Consider the following 22,071-nt stretch of genomic DNA (forward strand, 5'->3'; position numbering starts at 1 on the left):
CTGCTTAGCCTTTAATACCTAGCTCAAGTATAGCATCTTTTACCCTTCCTGCCAACTCCTCCCAGGGAATGTAAGTATTTTCGTGTTTTGAAGGACTTTGTACCTTCATTTACTATATTTTTTCATATTATATTATAATGTTTGTTTATATGTCTTTCTCTCTAGATGGTGAGGTCTTTCAGAGGCCACAACTGCTACTTTGTTTCCAATAGCCGATACATTATCTGAATATTAAATTATTATGAAACCAGACTTCTCTTAAAGTTGATAATGAACCATTAACTTTTTCTAAGTACAGATACTCAGTTGTCTAAAAATCTAATTCTGTTGGCCAAGTCCAGCATAATTTTCTCAGTCCTTGTCTACAAGCACATTGTTACATCCTCAGGGGCCTATCATATCCCTAATTCAATGTCTTTCTTAAGCTGAAGATTAGTGGACTATTTCAATGGAAACAAATCCCAATTGGGAGATTTTTAAAGTACTTATATGTATATGTATAGCATTCTCAGTGTTGACTAGATGTGTTTATCAGCAGTGCCAGAACTTTATGAAACATTTTTGTCAGCCATTTTTCATCAAAGCATAGAAGCTTTTCCTACATTCTACTAACTTTAATAATTACCTTCTTCAATTCAGTTGCATTATCAGTGTGTATTTACCACAAAAGATATTGAAAATTCCTAAAATTTGAAGTTCTGTCTTTTGTAAAATAAATGTGTGCTTCACCATATTTGCAAACCATGAGTTTACTTCAAAGAAGGCCTATTTGTGGAAGTTTTCATTCTGTGAAATTTCAGAATATGGAATTCCGGTTCATACTAAGAGACAATTTTTAAATGAGTATATAATTTTCATACTTAATCCAATTAGGTGTTTCTTATTAAGTGTAAAATGCTTCAGAAAGCTTTTCATAAATAGGAAATTAAATGGTCATTTGTTAGCATATGGCTACTTTAATTTTCGAAAGAGAGTTAAGATTTTAGAAATTGTCAGCTGTACAGTCAGGGTCCTGGCAGAAAACAGATGGCACACTTAAACTGGTGATGAAGATAACTTAATAAAAAGACTCTTTGTCAAGGTGTGAACAGGATTTAGGGAACCCAAAAAGGGAAGATGCAGAATTTCAGGGCTGCTGGACAAGGAGCAGGTATTACACCCCAGAGGGTAGTTGTATAGAGAGGGCACCTGACAAGAGGAATGGCTGTCAGCCAACCTGTGGGAACTCTGGAGGAGCCAGATCTCACTCTGCCTACATTCCCAAGCTTCTGCCTACTGCCTTCTGTTGGCTGAACCCAACTGGAAGTTTGAGGTCAAGAGAGCTCATTGATAGGGTTCATGATGTCATGTTCCTGGGACACCATGTGGAATAAAAAAAAAGTGGGAAAGGGGATCTGGAGGAGTACATGAAAAATAGCAACCATATTAGCCAAAGTAAAAGGAACAGGAAAGGGTAAAGGCAAATGCTAGGGATATTGTACAATTTTTCTATAATTTTGAATTTTTTCTTTCATTTTAAAATTTCATGGCACAAGTCCTGGGAATGTTGTGCAAAAAAAAAAAAAAAAAAAATGCATTGGTAATATAAGAGACAATTACCATGTATTTCGATACATTTCCATTTGGAAAATTACTTTTCATTAATGCTAAGTAATATTTTTTTTTGAAGGCCAACAAGAAATGTGAAGAGGCACGCCAAGAAAAAGAAGCAATGGTAATGAAGTATGTAAGAGGTGAAAAGGAATCTTTAGACCTTCGAAAGGAAAAAGAGACACTTGAGAAAAAACTTAGAGATGCAAATAAGGAACTTGAGAAGAACACTAACAAAATTAAGCAGCTTTCTCAGGAGAAAGGACGGTTGCACCAGCTGTATGAAACTAAGGTATAATTTGCGCCATTTGAAATATGTTGACCTTACTTGAAATTTGTTCTCTTTGCTTTTCCGTATTTAATCAAATAATCATAATTTAACATGGTTAACACTCAAATGTAAAGTTGTTTTTGTTAGTTTAGCTTCTAAAACCATGAATATTTTAGTAATTCAAGTGTTTTATTACTTGTCTGCAGAGAAAAAGTTTGCTAGGGAAAAGATGAAGTGTTGGCACAGGTTTATTAGATAACTTTTTCTTGAGCTTTCTAAAAACTTTCTTTTAAAATCTGTATGTTGGAGAAATTTGTTTGCTTCTCAAGGGAATATTATATTTTGGTAAAATACGTATATAGTAGTGTCAAATGTGAATAGTTTTAGAGCCAGAAGTATAATTTTGTATAATCTTAATGTAACACTTACCACCATAGAAGAGAATTTATGTTTTTCTTACGAAAAACATGTCTTTCTTAGATACTGTCTAAAGAGAGTTCGTTACTCAGCCACCTATTCAGAACCCTTCCTGTTAACTAGAAGCCTCTCAACGGTCATATTTCCAGTGCATTAGCATTTTTCAATGATAAATGTTATTTTTTATTCGTTAGCTTTTAGTTCAGGAACATTGTCATCGTCCTCAGGAATTCTGACAAAACCAATTTAGTTCATATTTCACATTAATGCCAGCCAATTAAGAATCATAAAGGTATGTTGTGTTGACAACACATCCAGTTGGTTAAAATGTAAATGTTAAACATCTTTGTTTCTATTAATTGGATTTAGGATTTTACTACCCTCTCATCATTTGGACTTTAAATCAGTTTTATAGTCTGTGGGCCATAGTGTGCCAGCCCTTGATTATAGTATTACTGGACTGATTACGTTGTAGGAGATATAAAAGATAAACACATAATTAATTGATTATATAAATGCAAATATATGACCTAGTGATATTATTTTAGGAAGGTGAAACGACTAGACTCATCAGAGAAATAGACAAATTAAAGGAAGACATTAACTCTCACGTCATCAAAGTAAAGTGGGCACAAAACAAATTAAAAGCTGAAATGGATTCACATAAGGTACGTACTGTAATACAATGGAATAATGATTAGAGTGAGCTTTAAGAACAAATGCAATAACAGTTAATGAGGTATGAAGCTTTGTTTAGTGACCCTTGCAAGTTAGTTTGGACCTGAATATTTGGTGATTATGAAAAAGAAATGTCCTCACATTATTTACATACTAAATGGGGTGGAATGTTAAATTTTACTATCCATAGTTTACAACACCCAAATTTGCCCTGTTATTTAAGCATTTTTTGATACGCAAAATTTAAATAACATTGTGAGAAATTGGACGGGGGAAAACGTGTGTGAATTTTCAAATTTGAATGTAAATTCTAGAAATTTTTAAAAATCAATGATGCTAAGATTTTATACTCAAAAAATATAAATTCTTATTTAAATATAAAGATTTTAAGAATAAGTTGCCTCAACTTTTTTATAAATATAATTTCATTGGTATTATGCCTAGTGAATATAATTTTATTAAAAGGCTAATATAAGTAATTATAAAGGCTGATACCTGATACCATAATTTTAAGCACTAACTGAGCTGATATTAGAGGTAATAAAAATCTGAAGATGATAGAATGTGAAGTAAAAGAACAACTCTGAATTGTGACTTAAGAAGTTTATGGAAATATCAGTTTCCAGGTTTTCACAAACAGGATTAATGATAATGGTTAAAATCATGATCGTGGATTACCTCATTAAATAATTCTAAATCAGTAGAACTGTTAATAACCTTTGGTTATATTGTATTCTCTGATACAGCATTATCAGAGAAAACTGTAGGAGGAATAGTCTCTGTTGACAGTGGTCAAAGGTAGATTAGAGAATAGTGGGTTTCCCTCAAGTCTGAAGCTGACCTACTAATCAGCACATGTGTGTGAGGAAACTACCAAGGCAGAGAAAGAATTTTCAGAAAGGAGGAGGATGACAGTCCCTCGAGCTCAACACAGCTAAGCCATTTAAATTTTCCCTTTGAGTTACAGAATGAGGAATTGGAATTCCAAATTCATAAAAACAGTAATGATTCTCAACTGCCTGAGTTGCTTCAAGATCAGAACATAATACTTGGTCATATCTGATATCTGTGGTACTTTCCTCATCTTCATCTAGAGTGCTAAGAGACAGGATCCTGAAACCTGTTAGAATACTAGCACTGAGGAACACAAGAACTGTTAAAGATGTATGTAAGAGATTCTTAATGGCAGTTTTGAGCTCAGATGAAACCAGATACTCTGTAAATAGGTTAGAGAAGTGGTTTAAGGCTGACTTCTGTAAGGTTACGTGGTGCAGATTGCTAGAAAATGAACAAGCATATATTGACTTGGTATGTAGAAATTCACTAGTTCTTTTTAACTAAAGGCGTTTATTAACCAGCAAGCGTTGTGCATGACACTGTGTTAGATAACTTGGAGGCTATAAAAGCCTTAGGAGACACAGTCGTTACTTCGAAAGAGTGTCCAAGATGGGCTCCTGGTTACTTGTTTTAGATATTTACCTATTGGATGTTGGAAGGAGTCCCTGGATCAAAGGATACAAGATTTAATAATCATGTGGTTAGTATAGTCTACCTCTTGAGATGCGTGCAAGAGACACGAGACACTTAGTAAATTTTTCTTGAGGCACCCTTTCTAGTTTCTGATTCCTGTCCACCAAGTCTTAAGTACTAATAATACTGCAGTCCTGTTGGTTACTGGATCCATTGTGATCAGTAGCTTCTGGTCAGACCCCCATTGCATATTCCCAGAACTTAAGAGTAGGTGGACTGGCTACCCAGATCATCAGAGTACCCAAGAGAAACAATTTGTTTCCTTCCCTAAACTCCTTTAGGATTTAACTGAAAATGTGTTTTTAACACCTAGCCTCTAAAAACAGAAGCCTTTTATTTTGAGTACAGTGAATAAAGATGAGTTTCCCCCAGTGTACGTCATCTACTTGTTTACCTACCTGGTTGCTACTTTTTCACCTACCTGATATCAGGATAAAATAATCTCACTTGAACTATTGTTCAGTAGTTCAGTGGAGATTGAACAATAGTTCAAGTGAGATTATCTTATCCTGATATCAGGATAAGCCTGCCAGCAATAGATGTGGCTGTGGTTCTTTGGCTACTGTGGTTTGGCTATGCTGGGTGCTTGCCAGATGTTACTGCTTCAGAGAAAGCTAGAAGAATAGTCTTGGACCCAGCAGGAGACTGTAGATGGTAATATTTTACAGGCCTACTGTGTGACAGGGGCTTGGTATATTTTATAATATGTTCTGTACACTAGGTCACCCGAAGTAAGACTGTTGCTTAATAAGCTCTTCTCCCGAGGCTGTTGAGGCTGTCTGTCGTGTTGTCACTGATAGTGTCATTCTTAAATGGTTTGTTTACTCGGAAGGCCCACTCATTAGAAACTAGAGCGGTCTTCCTATTTGCTTTGCCATTTTATCTCAATAAAACTATTCTGTGTCTGTTCTATAACTCTACTATTCTATAATTGTATTCTATTGACTATATTGCATTATGGAATAACAAGATCCAGGTTTACCCTTCTACCTTAAAAAACAAAAGACAAAATATATGAAATGAAGGCTTTCAGACTTGAGACAACAGGCAGCACAGGACAGTGATCTCTGAGCGAAGGGAAACAAATGAGGTATTCCTGGAGAGTTCCAGTCTGCAGAACAAAGAGAAGAACCTAAACAGCATAGCAGTCTACCTGAATTGAGGAGACAGAGTTCAAAATATGGGGAACGAAGGCAGAGTCCCAGAAAAGAGAAAAATACAATCTGCAGTGAGTTCCCTTCAAGTCTTCAACTGACTACTGATCAGTACGTGTGCGAGTGTGTGTGTGTGTGTGTGTGTGTGTGTGTAGAAGGGAAACTACAGAGGAGGCGAAAGAAATAGGGTCAACAATCCCTAGAGCTCCCACAAGGCTAGGAAATTGTTCATGTTTCCATCAGCCAAAGAGAAATGACCTCTCAACACACATCAGGCAGGGCTGCATTGGGCAGCCCCCAGAAGGTAATTGCTTTAGTTGTGAGGATGAATTTGCCTTAGATTAAGTCTGTTATAGATCTGCCTTAACAAAACTTTAAAAGCAAGCTTCAAATAAATTGTTTCAAGTAAATGTACTATGTCCCAAAACAAAGGCCCAAAATATTTAAATGACTACAGAGAATTCTGGCACCTAAAAGCGTAAAATTTACTCTGTTTGGCATCCAATCAAAAATTACCAGGCATGCAGAGAGGCAGGAAAATGGAGCCCATCATGAGAAGAAAGGAAAACTAGATTAGTAGGAACAGATCCAGGTGCAGTGTCTCATACCTGTAATTCTAGCACTTTGGGAGGCTGAGGTGGGAGGATTGCTTGAGGCCAGGAGTTTGAGACCACTCTGGGCAACATAGCGAGGTCCCCGTCTCTACAAAAAGAACTTTAAAAATTAGTCAGGTGTGGTACATGCCTGTAGTACTAGCCACTTGGGAGGCTGAGATGGAAGGATCACTTGAGCCCAGGAGTTAAAGCTATGATCATGGCACTGCAGTCCAGCCTGGGCAACAGAGCAAGATCCTGTCCTGTGTCAAAAAAAAAAAAAAGATTCAGAAATGACACAAATAATAGAATTAGTAGACAATGAGACAATGATGTTAAAGCAGCTATTATAAATACATTCCATATGTTCAAGGAGATAGACAAAAGCGTGAGTATGATACGGAGAGACACGAAAGAGAAACAGATTGACATAATATCTGAGATGAAAAATACATTGGATGGAATTAACAGCAAATTAGAAACTGCAGAGAACAAGATTAGTGTACTTGAAAACATAGAAGTAGAAAACTATATGCTAGTGACTCCCAGATTTACAACTTCTACCCAGAACTCCAGATTCATATATTTAGTTGCTTATTTGACATCTGACATCTTGGATGACTTAAGGCATCTTAAACTTAACATGTCTAAAATTGAACTAATAATGTACCTTTTCCTCCATTGCTTTCCTGTGTCAATAAATGACAATCCATTCGTCTAATTGCTCAGGCTAAAAGCCTTGGATTTATCCTTAATTTCTCAGTTAGCAAATCCAGTCCTTCAGCAGATCTTCCTGCTCATGTCTTTTGAGTCTGTACTCACCTAGCACCTTCTCAATGATACTTTCCCTAGGAATTCTATCTAAACTTTCATCTATCCAAACTTTCATTCTATCCAAACTTTCTCATGTCCTTGCTTTATTTTTATTCCTTAGCACTTGCCACTAATGTATTTTACTTACGTATTGTATTTAGTGTCTCCATTACTAGAATATGAGCTTCATGAAGGTGAGATTATGTTTGTTTTCTTTTACAGCTATGTCCCTTGAGCATAGAACAATGCCTGGTGCATAGATGCGCCAGTGAATACTGAATGAATGAATAAGTGAAATACAATCAGTACCTTAACCAAAACATTTAATGTGATTCTCACTTTTCCCTTACTCATTTACTTAATATTTATTTGGCATACAGGAATTTCTCAATTGCTATTTTTTGAGTGAATGAAGTGCTTACTATGTGCCAGGCTCTTTTTAGTTATTAATGGTATAGTAGTAGAAAAACATATATGAAGTTCCTTTTCTCTCTCTTTTTCTCTCTCTTTTTCTCCCTCTCTGTCCATTGAGTCTAGTATTTTAAAAAGTCAGCATTTGAAAAAGTAAATAATTGCTTATATTTTAAAAGTGGTACTACCTTTTAATACAAGTCAAATTATTAAAAACTAGCAACTGAAAATATATAACTTTCAGTACTTATATGGTAAATTTTTTTTTTAATGACATGTAAGAAGCAATTTATTTTTGTTTTTCTTTTTTCTTTTCCTTTTTTTTTTTTTTTTTTTTTTTTTTTTTTTTTTGTACCTTTTTTTTTTTTCCCGGTTTGTTTGCTTTGGCACGATCTTGGCTCACTGCAACCTCTGCCTCCTGGGGTCAAGTGATTCTCCTGCCTCTGCCTCCTGAGTAGCTGGGATTGTAGGCGTGTACTACCACACCTGGCTAATTTTTGTATTTTTAGTAGAGACTGGGTTTTGCTATGTTGGCAAGGCTGGTCTTGAACTCCTGACCTCAGGTGATCCGTCTGCCTCGGCCTCCCAAAGTGCTGGGATTACAGACATGAGCCATTGCACCCGCCCTATTAATGCAATTCAGATGGTTCAAGAGATGCAGGGAAAGGCATTCCATGTAGAGGAACAGCAGGAAAAAAAGGAACAAAGGGAGATGAGTATTGGGTATTTGGGGTGCCCAGCCTAACTAGAGGCTTATATTAGATATTCCTTTATTAATTAAACAGATACTTGTCGAACAATTAATATGTGACAAGTACCGAGTTAGTTGCTATTGAGAAGCTATATGCTGTATTAGGGGAACATACAAGCTATAGTATAATGTATTGATCATTAGAATCCAGGGAATGCCTAAATTTTATCTGTGGAAAAGCAGAGTGAGCGGCATCTGCCTTTTTCTGAAGGGAAGCTACTGAGAGGAGATGATACCTAAAGTCTCATTTGAAATCCACATGATAACCAAAATCATGGATCGGTCTGCTGAGGGAGAATTATGAAGAAAGAGGTGTATGGCCAGGTTGTATCTTGGAAAATCACCACAGGAAGTAAAAGCCAGTCAGGGAACAATGAAGAGGGCAGAAAGAGAAGGAGAATATTGTCTTGTAATGGAAACAGAGGAAGGATATTGAAAGAGTCAGGGGTGGTCAGAACTGGAGCAAGTTAAGTAAAGAATAACAAGAAGTAGTAGTAATTGGATTTAATAAGGGTAGCCCCTGAAAACTTTCAGAGTTGCCATCTTAGGAGAATGATTAGGAACAGAAACCAGATTGCAGCATCAGTCTATAAAACGACAGTTTTACTTTAGGAGGCTGAGACGGGTGGATCACCTGAGGTCAGGAGTTTGAGACCATCCTGGCCAACACGGCAAAAACCCATCTCTACTAAAAATACAAAAATTAGCTGGGTGTGGTGGCACACACCTGTAATCCCAGCTACTTGGGAGGCTGAGGCAGGAGAATCACTTGAACCCAGGAGGTGGAGGTTGCAGTGAGCTGACATCGTACCACTGTAGTCCAACCTGAGTGACGGAATGAGACTCTGTCTCAAAAAAAAAAAGACAGTTTTTATGTTTTGTTTTGTTTTGTTTTTTGAGACAAGGTCTGACTCTGTTTCCCAGGCTGTAGTGCAGTGATGTGATCTTGGCTCACTGCAGCCTCTGCCTCCCTGCAACCTTTGCCTCCCGGGTTCAAATGATTCTCCTGCCTCAGCCTCCCAAGCCGAGTAGCTGGGATTACAGGTGCCCACCACCATGCCTGGCTAATTGTGTTTTTGTTTGTTTGTTTGTTTGTTTGTTTTTGAGACCAAGTTTCACTCTTGTTGCCCAGGCTGGAGTGCAGTGGTGCAATTTCGGCTCACCGCAGCCTCCCCCTCCCAGGTTCAAGCAGTTCTCCTGCTTCAGCCTTCCTGAGTATCTGGGATTACAGGCATGTGCCACCACACTCTGCTAATTTTGTATTTTTAGTAGAGATGGGGTTTCTCCATTTTGGTCAGGCTGGTCTGGAACTCCCAACCTCAGATGATCTGCCTGCCTCAGCCTCCCAATGTGCTGGGATTACAGGCGTGAGCCACCGCACCTGGCCAAGTTTTTTATTTTTAGTAAAGACAGGGTTTCACCATGTTGGCCAGGCTGGTCTCAAGCTCCTGACCTCAGGTGATCCACCTGCCTCAACCTCCCAAAGTTCTGGAATTATAGGCATGAGCCACCTTGCCCAGCCAAGACAGTTATAAATAGATACCACAGCCGTAAACCAAAGAATTGTCTTTGATGTGTGTGTACAAAGAACTTTTTAACACTTTGCTCATCTTATCAGGTTAGTAACTTCTAGTAATTTGTGCCAAAAACTGTCAAATTTAACTGTATTTAATGGCTATTAGTTAACTATACAAAACATTTTAATTTTTTGTCAGAAACATAAAATACTATTGCTAGAATAATAAACGGCCGCTCAGTGACAGTGCTAGGACAAGAACCTTCTTACTTGCCGAACACTTCTTACCATTCATCACATTGCTGTACTCAACTTTGTCTCTGTCTTTTGTCAATGCAGGAAACCAAAGATAAACTCAAAGAAACAACAACAAAATTAACACAAGCAAAGGAAGAAGCAGATCAGATACGAAAAAACTGTCAGGATATGATAAAAACATATCAGGTATGTATAACTTTTAAAATAGATTAGTATCAAATTTTAGCAAATATCAGTTATATCTTTTTTTTTTTTTTTTTAAAGTTGGAGTCTCACTCTGTCACCTGGGCTGGAGTTCAATGGCATGGTCTCGGCTCACTGCAGCCTCTGCCTCCCAAGTTCAAGTGATTCTCCTGCCCCAGCCTCCCGAGTAGCTGGAATTACAAGCGCCTGCCACCACACCTGGCTAAATTTTTTATTTTTAGTAGAGAGGGGGTTTCACTGTGTTGGCCAGGCTGGTCTTGAACTCCTGACTTCGTGAGTCACCTGCCTCGGTCTCCCAGAGTGCTGGGATTACAGGCATGAACCACTGCGCCCAGCCAGTTCTCTTGTTTCGTTAAATTTCCATATGTACAGTATTCTACTTCTGCATATAGAATGTACTTTGTTGGGCAGGCAGTTAAATAAAATGCAGGTTATTTCCAATGTTAAAGTACCTGCAGCTTCAATGGATTTTATAAGAGAAGTTTTCCAACAAATAAAAACCCTAGAAAATGTCAGAAGAATGAAGAGTGCAAGGAAATGTATAGTTTACAAAAATAACTACTCTACTATGTTACATGTTTTAATGTACTATTCTTGTTTATGCAAAATTGACATATTTAAAATCTTTCAATGCAGTCTTCGATTTTACGTATACTACGTATTTTACAATTAGTGAACTTAATTGCAATGCTTTCTTTTCAAAGTATAAAACTTTAACCCATTTGCTATTTAGAAAAAAAGTGCAGCTTGCTGCCAGCACTCATTTAATTTTATGTAAACACACTCGAGGCTGAAACAAATCTGACTGATTTTCAGTGTGAAGATAAAATATAAAAACTGTTCTTGGAGTTATTTTTAAACAGAACTTGTCTCTTATCCTAATGTAACAAATGTATATGATGCTACACTAGGATTAGAGAGTAATCTCAGGGCAAATGGGAAATGGGTTAAAAATTGTCACACTTTTTTCATTTTCTTTCCACTAGGAGTCAGAAGAAATTAAATCAAATGAGCTTGATGCAAAACTTAGAGTCACTAAAGGAGAACTTGAAAAACAAATGCAAGAAAAATCCGACCAGCTAGAGGTGAGTAGTTTTGCTCTTTATGTATCCTAAGTTGCGTAATAAATACAGAAAGAGAAATAGAACTTATTGCCATCTACTTTTAAGGCCTTTTGGAAAGAACAGGCAATAAATCCTAGATATAGTTTAGTACGTTATGATTTGTTGTTTCTTTTAAACTTTTTTAAAGATGCATCATGCCAAAATAAAGGAACTAGAAGATCTGAAGAGAACATTTAAGGAGGGTATGGATGAGTTACGAACCCTGAGAACAAAGGTAATTCAATCTTTAGTCATGAATCCAGAGGAAGGGTAAATATCTTAAATTTTGGATTCATTCTGATTTTTAAAGTGGTGGGGAAAGGACATTAACATAGAAATATTCCATAATAAATGAACTCAGAGTAGAGAAGAGGAGCAATTTCCTAGCAACTGCTTTTGTTTAAAGGAAAATGTCTTCCGTGTTAGTCCCTTTGACGTGTTTGCCAAACATTCCTATTTCACAGCACATTTGCTGTGTTTATAACTTATCCTTGGGCCTCTCTCTAAAGACAATCTCATCAATGAATCAACTGGAAAGATAGTTGGACCTTAGAACTGTGTCAGAAAATAATAGGAAGGCTATATTTTTCCCGAATATATTTAATAGATGGATAGTTTTAATGGCCAATAATCTATTAAGTCCTCGTCAGTGTTTACAGTCTTTATTGTAAGATTAGTATCTCTTCCAATATGAATATGAATGTGTATCATTCATTTATTTAGAAATAGTCCTTTAACCACCCTGAATTTGAGATCACTTGATAATTTTAAATTGTTTTTCATAAACCTTCTTACTTGTTCTTCCTGCCAGTTTTCTGAGGTAGAGAAGATATATTATTATTTTTCAGATGAAGAGATGGTGATTCAGTAAAAAGTGAAATGACATGCTAAAACTCCCATGACTGAATCATAAGAAACCTGAGACTAAAACGTAGGATTGTAAAATTTGCATTATATTTTCTTCACGTTAATGGTGCTTTAGAATTTCTAGATTATTCATATGTAACCACTATATAAAATAGTTTATAAAGAACAAGAAGACATGGTTTGTAACTTGGTTATGATCATTCGATAGGTGAAATGTCTAGAAGATGAACGATTAAGAACAGAAGATGAATTATCAAAATATAAGGAAATTATTAATCGCCAAAAAGCTGAAATTCAGAATTTATTGGACAAGGTGAAAATTTTTGATCAGCTACAGGAGCAGCTTCAAAGGTACAAAATGAGCAACTTCTATTTGTATTAATAAACAAGCTTTTAAATTTTATCTCGAGATTTTCTAAATGCAATTGTTGCATTAAACAAGAACAATTTTTAGAATTTTACTAGCTGAAATTTTTAAATTTTTTCTCTTTATTTGAACTTCTTTGGATTATCTTTGAGTTCCTTCCTATCATGGTTTCTAAAAATCAAAGTTTATATTCCTTAAACATTGGTAGTGGCAATTTATGACAGAATAGGTTGAGTCTCTTATCCATTCCTTAGCTTTCGAATTCTGTTGCTTATGCACAGTGTTTACTTTTTCTTCTAAAAGGTAAGTCTAGCTCTAGATCTTTGCATGTGTGTAGCTTAAGATCCGGAGCTGACATTATTCCTTGGCTCCTTATAAAACCATTTAAGTAAACTCGACTTGTGACATTACTTGACAGAACGTGGATTCATTTTGAAGCCAGGTAACTTCTTTTCCACATCTTGCTGATAACTAAGCTGCTGAGTGTTGCTAAAAAAAAAATCTCTACCATCATTCAGGTTGATTCTGCTAATAAATTCATGATCACTAACCTCAATTGGAAATATTAATGCACCTAATCTTGCCATGTGTCCTTGCTCAGAGATTCTCCACCCTCTTCATAACATCTTTTCTAAACCCTACCGTTTTCTTCACACTTCAGTTTTTCCTCTTACTTTTCTGTTTACTCTTGGCAAGTGTTTACTTCTTCACAGAAAAAATGGGAACTGTCAGGTAACAGCTCTCTCAACTTTTTGCCCTCAGTCCCGCGAACTGCCTGTATCTGCAGCCATATTTTCTGCTGTTACCGTGGAAGAATCTCCTCTGTGAATCAAATTAGTCTTTCTACTTCTGCTGTGAATTTCATCTCTTCTGCCTTCTTGGGTTCTGTCTTGATTATTATTCTTTATCCTTTATGGCTTACCTTTCTCCACTTTCTTTTTCTTTCTACATTTAAACATAAGTGTCTTTTAAAAATATCAAAACTCCTGGCCGGGTGCGGTGGCTCATGCCTGTAATCCCAGCACTTTGGGAGGCCGAGGCGGGCAGATCAAGAGGTCAGGAGATCGAGACCATCCTGGCTAACATGGTAAAACCCCGTCTCTACTAAAAAACAAAATAGAAAAAATTAGCCGGGCGTGATGGCGGGCGCCTTTAGTCCCAGCTACTTGGGACGCTGACGCAGGAGAATGGCGTGAACCTGGGACGGGGAGCTTGCAGTGAGCCGAGATCGTGCCACTGCACTCCAGCCTGGGCGACAGAGCGAGACTCTTGTCTCAAAAAAAAAAAAAAAAAAAAAAAAATCAAAATTCTTATACCTTTGCCCTGCTGCCTTATTTTTCTCCTTTCCTTTGCAGCCAAAGTTTATAGAATCTTCTGTATTCATTCTCCATTTCCTTACTTCCTGTGTTCTGTACCTCTCCAGTTCATTGTAGCTTCTATCCCACCATTTCATTAAAAATTACTAATGCCTCCCTGCATATGGTAGACATATCTCAGACCCACCCTTGCTTGAATTTTTATCATCTTTAAACACTGTTGAATTCAGTTGTCTTTCTTGATAGGCTTGTTCCTTTGGCTTCGTTTCCATCACATGCTGATTTTCCTCTCACCTTTTTGGCCACCGTCTCTCAATCTCCTTGGCAGGCTTCTCTTTCTCTCATAAAGCCCTCTTGTTCTAATTTTATTGTAACTTTGGGTGACCCCAACTGGTTTTATAGTATGCTGCAGGACTTTTGAATCATTATCTTTAGCCCCTTTCACTAAGCTCCAGGCCCAAGTATCAAAGATACCTCAAACCTTAGCATGTCCAAAATCGGTTTCTCTGTCCCATGCTTCTCCTCACATGTTCCTAGGATGAATGATGAGTGCAGCATCCATGTGACTGTCCAGCTCAACAGGTTGAGGGCCATCCACATTTCTTCTTTCCTTCCCCTCACACATCTAGCCAGTTACAAAGTATTCATGATACTGAGTCTGTAATATCTGTCAAGTCCATTCACTTTTTACCTCCGCGCTGCTACTACCATAGTCCAAGCTATTATCAGCTCTCACCTGAAAAACTGCCACCGTTTGTATTTTTTCTGCTTGTATCCTCTCTAATCTATTTTCCACACTGTGGTTAGTATAATCCTTTTTAAAAAGGAAATCTAAAAACTCTTCAGTGATTTCCCACTGCCTCAGAGATTGTTTAGTGAGTTCCATTGCCTTAGCATGGCTTATAAGATTAGTGACTTGTCCCTTGCTGCTTCCATGCCTTCCCTTTCTTCACCCTTGTATTTCAGCTGTAGTTGGTTAACAGATGTTAATGGATTGTTTCCTATGTGCCAAACCCTGTGTTAAGTGCTTGGGATATAGTACAGTCCTTCTCTTCATCAATACTGAACATCTGTTAGGACCAACAAAAAGTCCTCTTACTCCCTTCCCAGCTTTTAGCACATACTGTTCCCTTTACCTGGAGCATATTTTTTTTTCCAGTAACTTCTGCTTTAGGTCAGGGATCAACCATGGCTTACAAAACAAATCCAGCCCACTTCCTCTTTTAGTAAATGAAGTTTTTTTGGAATACATCCACACTCATTCATATAATATCTGTGGCAGTTTTCATAGTACAATGGCAGAGTGGAACAATTGCAGCAAAACCATGTGACCCAGAAACCTAACTTATTTACTATCTGATCTTTTACAGGAAAAGGTTGCTGATTCCTGCTTTAAGTATTAGTTTGAGCATCACTTAGACTAGTTTAGGCAAACCCACTCTGTGCTTTTATCATCAAAAATGTTTTTTTACACTCATAATTTCTGCCCTTGACTAAAAACTCTTTGAAAGCGGAGACCGTGTTGGTCTTGCTCACTTTTCTTTCCAGCTTTTATTTCCTGGCATATATTAGGCATTTATAAATATTTGGATGAACGAATAGAAGTACCTGTATTAAGCATTTGACTAGATGCAAATTCCCAAACCATTAATTTAATGTCTTTTAATGGTTTATTTTTTTCTTAAATATAAATTTTGTTTTTTAGAGGTAAGCAAGAAATTGAAAATTTGAAGGAAGAAGTGGAAAGTCTTAATTCTTTGATTAATGACCTACAAAAAGACATCGAAGGCAGTAGGAAAAGAGAATCGGAGCTGCTACTGTTTACAGAAAGGCTCACTAGTAAGAATGCACAGCTTCAGTCTGAATCCAATTCTTTGCAGTCACAATTTGATAAACTTTCTTGTAGTGAAAGTCAGTTACAAAGCCAGTGTGAACAAATGAAACAGACAAATATTAATTTGGTAAGTATAAATTTACATTTATTTAAAACAACATAACAAGCACAAATTAAATTTCCCTAACAGTATAAACGTCGTGGTAGTTGAATTAAGTTCTTTCCCGGGCACTGACTTTCTGACAATTTCAGCTGCTGTAAGAAATGTTGGTTTTTTTCCTCAACTGTTATAATTTATAATAAAATTTCTTCCTAAAATAATTATGAAGAATATTTTACTTTTGAAAATGAGAAAACTGGTTTGTGTCCTTCCTAACTAGAATCATTATATATTTTTAAAATGTACTTTAAATTTCTATTTTTTTAATTTATGAGAATGTCTTCAAGTTACACATAAAAATGATTTGAGACTTTAATCCAAAAATTCAACAACCTGTATCACATGTTGCTTGGTATGTATAGAATGATATGCTCGTTAATGTATCCCCCTGCTTTGCTATATGGGAACTGTGAGAAGCTCAAGTAAACAAAAGCTGGTAAGGAATAATAATAGGACAATCTCCACTGTCAAGAACCTTAGATTGTTAAGGTAATAAACTGAGCATTAATGGAAACAAACATACTAAAATTGGTGGGTTTTGTTTTACTTACTATTCAGGAAAGTAGGCTGTTGAAAGAGGAAGAACTGCGAAAAGAGGAAGTCCAAACTCTGCAAGCTGAACTTACTTGTAGACAAAGAGAAGTTAAAGCACTGAGTACCCAAGTAGAAGAATTAAAAGATGAGTTAGTAACTCAAAGACGTAAACATGCCTCTAGTATCAAGGATCTCACCAAACAACTTCAGCAAGGTATAAAATTCTTCCACACTTAGACCATGAATGTGTTTGTTTCTTTTAATCATTAAGGATTTTCTAGAAAAAAAATATTTTTTGTGGTTCTACCACATTGAAGCTGTATGTTCTCTTTATTAATATTAGTAAACCAAATTCTTAAACTTCTTGCAATTTCATGAATTGTCTTTTATCCTAAAAGATATCTTGTATGCTAAAGGACATTTATTCACAGAATCACAAAACATGAGAATTGGGAAAGTAATGTTAGGGCATTAGTATCTAAACTTGTGATCACATACTCCTGTCAGTAAAAAGTGCTTAGGCATTTGTTCTCCAATTTATATGTGTTTATTTATACATTTTAAACATACGTTACTCTTTTATATGTATTAGAAAACATGAAAAATAGAAATTTTTAAACATCTATCTTTAAATATCAGTATAAATAGCAGCTCTGATATCTTGTCCTTTCACATTCCTGTGATTTCTTTTGTGCTGCATCTAGGCTACCGGCATCTAGGGTGCAGATACCCCAGATGCGTCCTCTAACTTGGAAATCGTTGCAACTTAACTCTTCACCTGGGTCTCAAGAAACAGACCCCAAAAAGTTATAAATTACCCAAGCATAACAATTGACTGCTGAACTAGATTCCAGATTTCTTTCTTTTAAAAAGAAAGAGTCATACAATCATTGGGTGTCTGTGTTATATGCTTGGGATACAAAAATAAGTAAGACACGTATTTTAACCTCCTATTCTCCACTATTTCCCATGGGTTTATTTGTGTTAAAATAGGTTGAAACATAGTAATAAGCTAAAAGGGACTTAGCATTTACTTAATATGAATATATTCAGATATTTGCCATAGAATTTAGTTTGTTTTTGTAGATGTAATTGAAGGGAAATTTGGAGGAAATTTCTGGTACTGTAAAGAACTTCTGAATCTTTCAGTACTTTAAAAAGTTAACTCCACTGTGATTAAGTGATGCCAGTGTCAGTTATAATGTTGTTTCTGTATATTTTGTACTTGTACATTTCCAAATGACATTTTATATGAATGACATAGCCCTCTGCCTAAAGTATGTATTCAAGAACTTTCTCTTGTCTATGCCATTTTTGCCTCAGTGATTTTAGCAATTAAAGTCAGAGATGGTAGGAGCAAATGGTCCTGATAACTGTGACAAATAATCTTCTTTTTTCTATAGCACGAAGAAAATTAGATCAAGTTGAGAATGGAAGCTATGACAAAGAAGTCAGCAGCATGGGAAGTCGTTCTAGTTCATCAGGTAAAAAACTAGTGGCTCTAGTTGTTATTTCATGATTGATGTAAAAATAAATAGCATTTTTGGCCAGGTACAATGGCTCACACCTGTAATCCCAGCACTTCGGGAGGCCAAGATGAGTGGATCACCTGCGGTCAGAAGTTCAAGACCAGCCTGGTCAACATGGAGAAACCCCATCTCTACTAAAAATACAAAAATTAGCTGGGTGTGGTAGCTTACGCCTACCTGTAATCCCATCGGGAGGCTGAGGCACGAGAATCACTTGGAGGTGGAAGTTGCGGTGAGCTGAGATTGCATCACTGTGCTTCAGCCTGGGCAACAGAGCAAAACTCTGTCTCAAAAAATAAATAAATAGCATTTTTTTATTTTAAAAAGTATTGATATGCTTTGTTTCAGTTTGAAGTATGAAACATAGTGGTTACGTATAATTATATTGTAAAAAATGTTTCTGGTTAAATATTTAAGTTCTATTCATTACCCAGGATTTCAGATATGTCATGAGGTTCTATGCAATCTGTGTCCCTACTTTCTTTTTTGTTCGTTGTGTTTTCTTTTCTTTTTTTTTTTTTCTTTTTTTTTTTTTTCTGGAGACAGGGTCTTAACTCGGTCACCCAGGCTGGAGTGCAGTGGTGTGACTTTGGCTCCCTGCAACCTCAACCACAATCTTCCCACCTCAGCCTCTCAAGTAGCTACAGCTATAGGCACATGCCAAACGCCTAGCTAATGTTTATTTTTTGGTTTTTTGTTTTTGTGTTTGTTTTGTTTTGTGTTTTGTATAGACAAGATCTCACTATGTTGCCCAGGCTGATCTTGAACTCCTGGCTTCAAGTGATCCTTCCACCTTGGCCTCCCAGAGTTGTGGGATGACAGGCGTGAGCCACCGTGCCCAGCCCCTTCTTTTTTCTAGCCTGCTGCTGCTTTATTCTGTGCAACAGCTTCCTCTTCTGTTTTTTAAAATCAGATTTATAAAGAGATTTGGTGTACAGTGGTCTCTCTCTTTTTCTTTTAACAGCCAAGAACCAATGAAGATGTCATCATTGTGTATCAGAGTTTTACATATATATGCACATGTATATATTTTTAAATCTTTTAGTTTTTCTCATGATAGATATGCCTATGTTCTAAAGTAAAAATGGGTAGAGTCTATAAAATTATGATTGATACCATTATGAAAATGATAATTAGCAAAATATCAGTGTTTGTGTCTTTTTTGGAATGCCAAGAACCATGCTAAGCACTTGAAACATACCATTTACTCTGCAAAAAAGTCATGTGAGGTAGGTATTGTAATTCCCATTTTATAGATGAGGAAACCAAGATTCAGAGGCTACATGATTCACCCAAAGTCCACAGTGAGAAATCTTTGGCTCCAGGGTCCTTGCTTGGCACTATACTATATTGCCTCCCAGAGGTTGCACATTAGTAGAAAACCATCATCAGCTGTTATAGTAGTGGGAAAAAAATGTGTAGTAAGAACATGGGTTTGAAATTATAGACATGTATTTAGATCTCAGGTCTGCCATTTATTCGTTATATAACTTTGGATAAGATATATTACTTTGGATAAGAGATATTACTTAAAGCTATAAAATGGGATTGGAAAAAACTAATCTTTGTAGGGTAAAGAGGATCAGATTCTTCTTACTGATGTTGGTAAAAGTAATACCTAACACTGCGTAATGCTTACTATATGGCTTTTTCGAAGCATTTCACATATATTAATTCATTTAAATGAGGATAACAATCCTGTGAGGTAAATAATGTAATTTATGCCACTTTAAGATGACATAACCAAGGCACAGAAAAGTAAATACCTTGTCCAAAGTCACACAGCTAGTAAGTAGAGGAGTAGTATTTGAACCTAGGCAGGCTGGCCTCAGAGCTTAACCCACTATATTCTAACCTCTGTTTCTCTGTCTCCTCTCGTATCTCTGTTCCTGTCCTCCCTTCCTCCTCCTCTCTGCTTTGTTCTATTATAGTTTAATTTTGGTCTCACTTTAGACTTGTTATTCTTTTTGAGATCCTTGTTTCTCTTATTACCACTTCCTGAGAGACACAGTATAGACCCTGTTGATACCTCTGTTACCAGTATATTCAGAAACAAGAACCTATGCCACGTTGACCTGTGTTGTCTTCTGTGTCCAACTCTGTTAGAGTGAATATTTGAAATGATACTGGAATAAATAATATATGAGATGAGAGATGATGTTAGATTAAGCACAGTATCTAAACCAATTTTTTTTTTTTTTTGTCTTCAGGGTCCCTGAATGCTCGAAGCAGTGCAGAAGATCGATCTCCAGAAAATACTGGGTCCTCAGTAGCTGTGGATAACTTTCCACAAGTAGATAAGGCCATGTTGATTGAGAGGATAGTTAGGCTGCAAAAAGCACATGCCCGGAAAAATGAAAAGATAGAATTTATGGAGGACCACATCAAACAACTGGTGGAAGAAATTAGGAAAAAAACAAAGTATGTATTGTTATGGTAGCATGATCGGTCTTCAAAATACTATTACTCATATGGCAAATTTACTGTTTTTAAAATTAGTCCTATCAAGAGCCTATCTTTCAAAAAATAATTATAGTTATTGAGTTCCCAGTCTTTTATGATCACCTATTATGTTCTAGGTTTTGTGAATACTAAGATGAAATAAAACACGGGTCTTTCCTTTAAAGTGATAGAGAGTTCAGTCAATGTTAATATTTTTAAGATACTTAAACAACTTTAGATTTTAAAAAGATAATGGTTTGCTTAGCTTTTTGACTGTGGCTCTAAGAGATATATACGGGGTTGTGGATTTTTTTTTTCCTGTTGGATAGGACATAGTGGGATAATTTATTGAGTACCTAGTAGTACAAGGCACTGTGCCTATGGCTTAGCAATATCTCATTGATTGCTTACAACCACTCAGTGCATGAGTTGTCTAATTTTGCAGATAACTGGGGCTCAGGTCAAATCATTAAATGTTTCAGGGCCACCATTCATCACCTGTGTGACAGACCTAGAGCTGAAGATCCAAACCCAGCTCTGACTAACTCTGGGGAGTGCTGCGCCAAATTCCTCTCACAAATACTGTTTTATGTAAATAAAAGTTGTTTTTATATTGTAGGCCTTTTCCAATGACTTAATTTTTATATTGAAATAATTTTAGACTTATAGGAAAGTGTGCCTGTGACTTTTAAAAGAAAGAGCATAAAATACAGCAAATTGTAAGTCTAATAGTAGGAAAACAGAAAATATTAACAAATTGGAGCAATAAAGAAATTGTTCAGCTAGGTATGGTGTCTCACACCTGTAATCCCAGCACTTTGGGAGGCCAGAGGCCGAGGCAGGAGGATTGCTTGAGGCCAGGAGGTCAACCAGCCTGAGCAACATAGCAAGACCCCATCTCAAAAAAAAAATTACTCAGGCATGGTGGTACACGTCTGTGGTCCTAGCTGCTCGGAAGGCTGAGGCAGGAGGATCACTTGAGCCCATCCAGTGGAGGCTGCAGTGAGCTATGTTTGTGCCACTGCACTCCAGCCTGGGTGACAGAATGAGACCTTGTCTCTTTAAAAACAAACAAAAAAGCTCAAATTTTGATTAATAAGGAAAGACATAGAAAAACAATGTTTATATGTCTTTACTCTGAATGCTACAATAGAACAAAAATGAGGTAGTTTAAGAAACCATCCGAATAAGGAGAATTCTTTCCTAATATAGTTAGGTTATTAACCTAATATTTATTTTATGCTTATCTTTATTATTAGTTGACTTTTGCAAATTCCATTTTTTTTTAATTCTACAAGTACACAACTGATACTATCATTTTGTTTTGCAGAATAATTCAAAGTTATATTTTACGGGAAGAGTCAGGCACACTTTCTTCAGAGGCATCTGATTTTAACAAAGTTCATTTAAGTAGACGGGGTGGCATCATGGCATCTTTATACACATCCCATCCAGCTGACAATGGATTAACATTGGAGCTCTCTTTGGAGATCAACCGAAAATTACAGGCTGTTTTGGAGGATACGTTACTAAAAAATATTACTTTGAAGGTATTTGTATTTCTCATTCATATGCCAACCAGTAAACATGGCAAAATGATGCCTGTTTCACAGTCTGATCTAGCAATTAACTGGGCTGTTTCTGTAATGCAAGACAGTCATTTTACCCGAAGATGAAGTTTTGTGATTTTCTCTTTTTAAAAAGTATAGTTCTTTATATTAGGAAAGATGAAA

At 36.4% G+C, this 22,071-nt stretch overlaps 1 protein-coding gene across 4 annotated transcripts in view; it reads left to right on the forward strand.

Moving 5' to 3' along the window:
• CCDC186 (coiled-coil domain containing 186) overlaps positions 1-22,071 on the forward strand; it is a 54,584-nt gene that overhangs the window by 27,626 nt on the left and 4,887 nt on the right. For all 4 annotated transcript variants that reach the window (XM_003904276.4, XM_003904275.4, XM_009215389.4 and 1 more), the window contains 11 exons: positions 1,670-1,882; positions 2,827-2,946; positions 10,064-10,168; positions 11,173-11,271; positions 11,438-11,524; positions 12,365-12,507; positions 15,545-15,800; positions 16,392-16,581; positions 17,771-17,851; positions 20,107-20,317; positions 21,669-21,888. In XM_003904276.4, the coding sequence (XP_003904325.1) occupies positions 1,670-1,882; positions 2,827-2,946; positions 10,064-10,168; positions 11,173-11,271; positions 11,438-11,524; positions 12,365-12,507; positions 15,545-15,800; positions 16,392-16,581; positions 17,771-17,851; positions 20,107-20,317; positions 21,669-21,888 (1,725 nt within the window). The remainder of the gene's footprint in view (positions 1-1,669; positions 1,883-2,826; positions 2,947-10,063; positions 10,169-11,172; positions 11,272-11,437; positions 11,525-12,364; positions 12,508-15,544; positions 15,801-16,391; positions 16,582-17,770; positions 17,852-20,106; positions 20,318-21,668; positions 21,889-22,071) is intronic.

The sequence above is a fragment of the Papio anubis genome, chromosome 11, assembly GCF_008728515.1.
Source record: "Papio anubis isolate 15944 chromosome 11, Panubis1.0, whole genome shotgun sequence".
NCBI classification, from domain to species: Eukaryota; Metazoa; Chordata; class Mammalia; order Primates; family Cercopithecidae; genus Papio; species Papio anubis.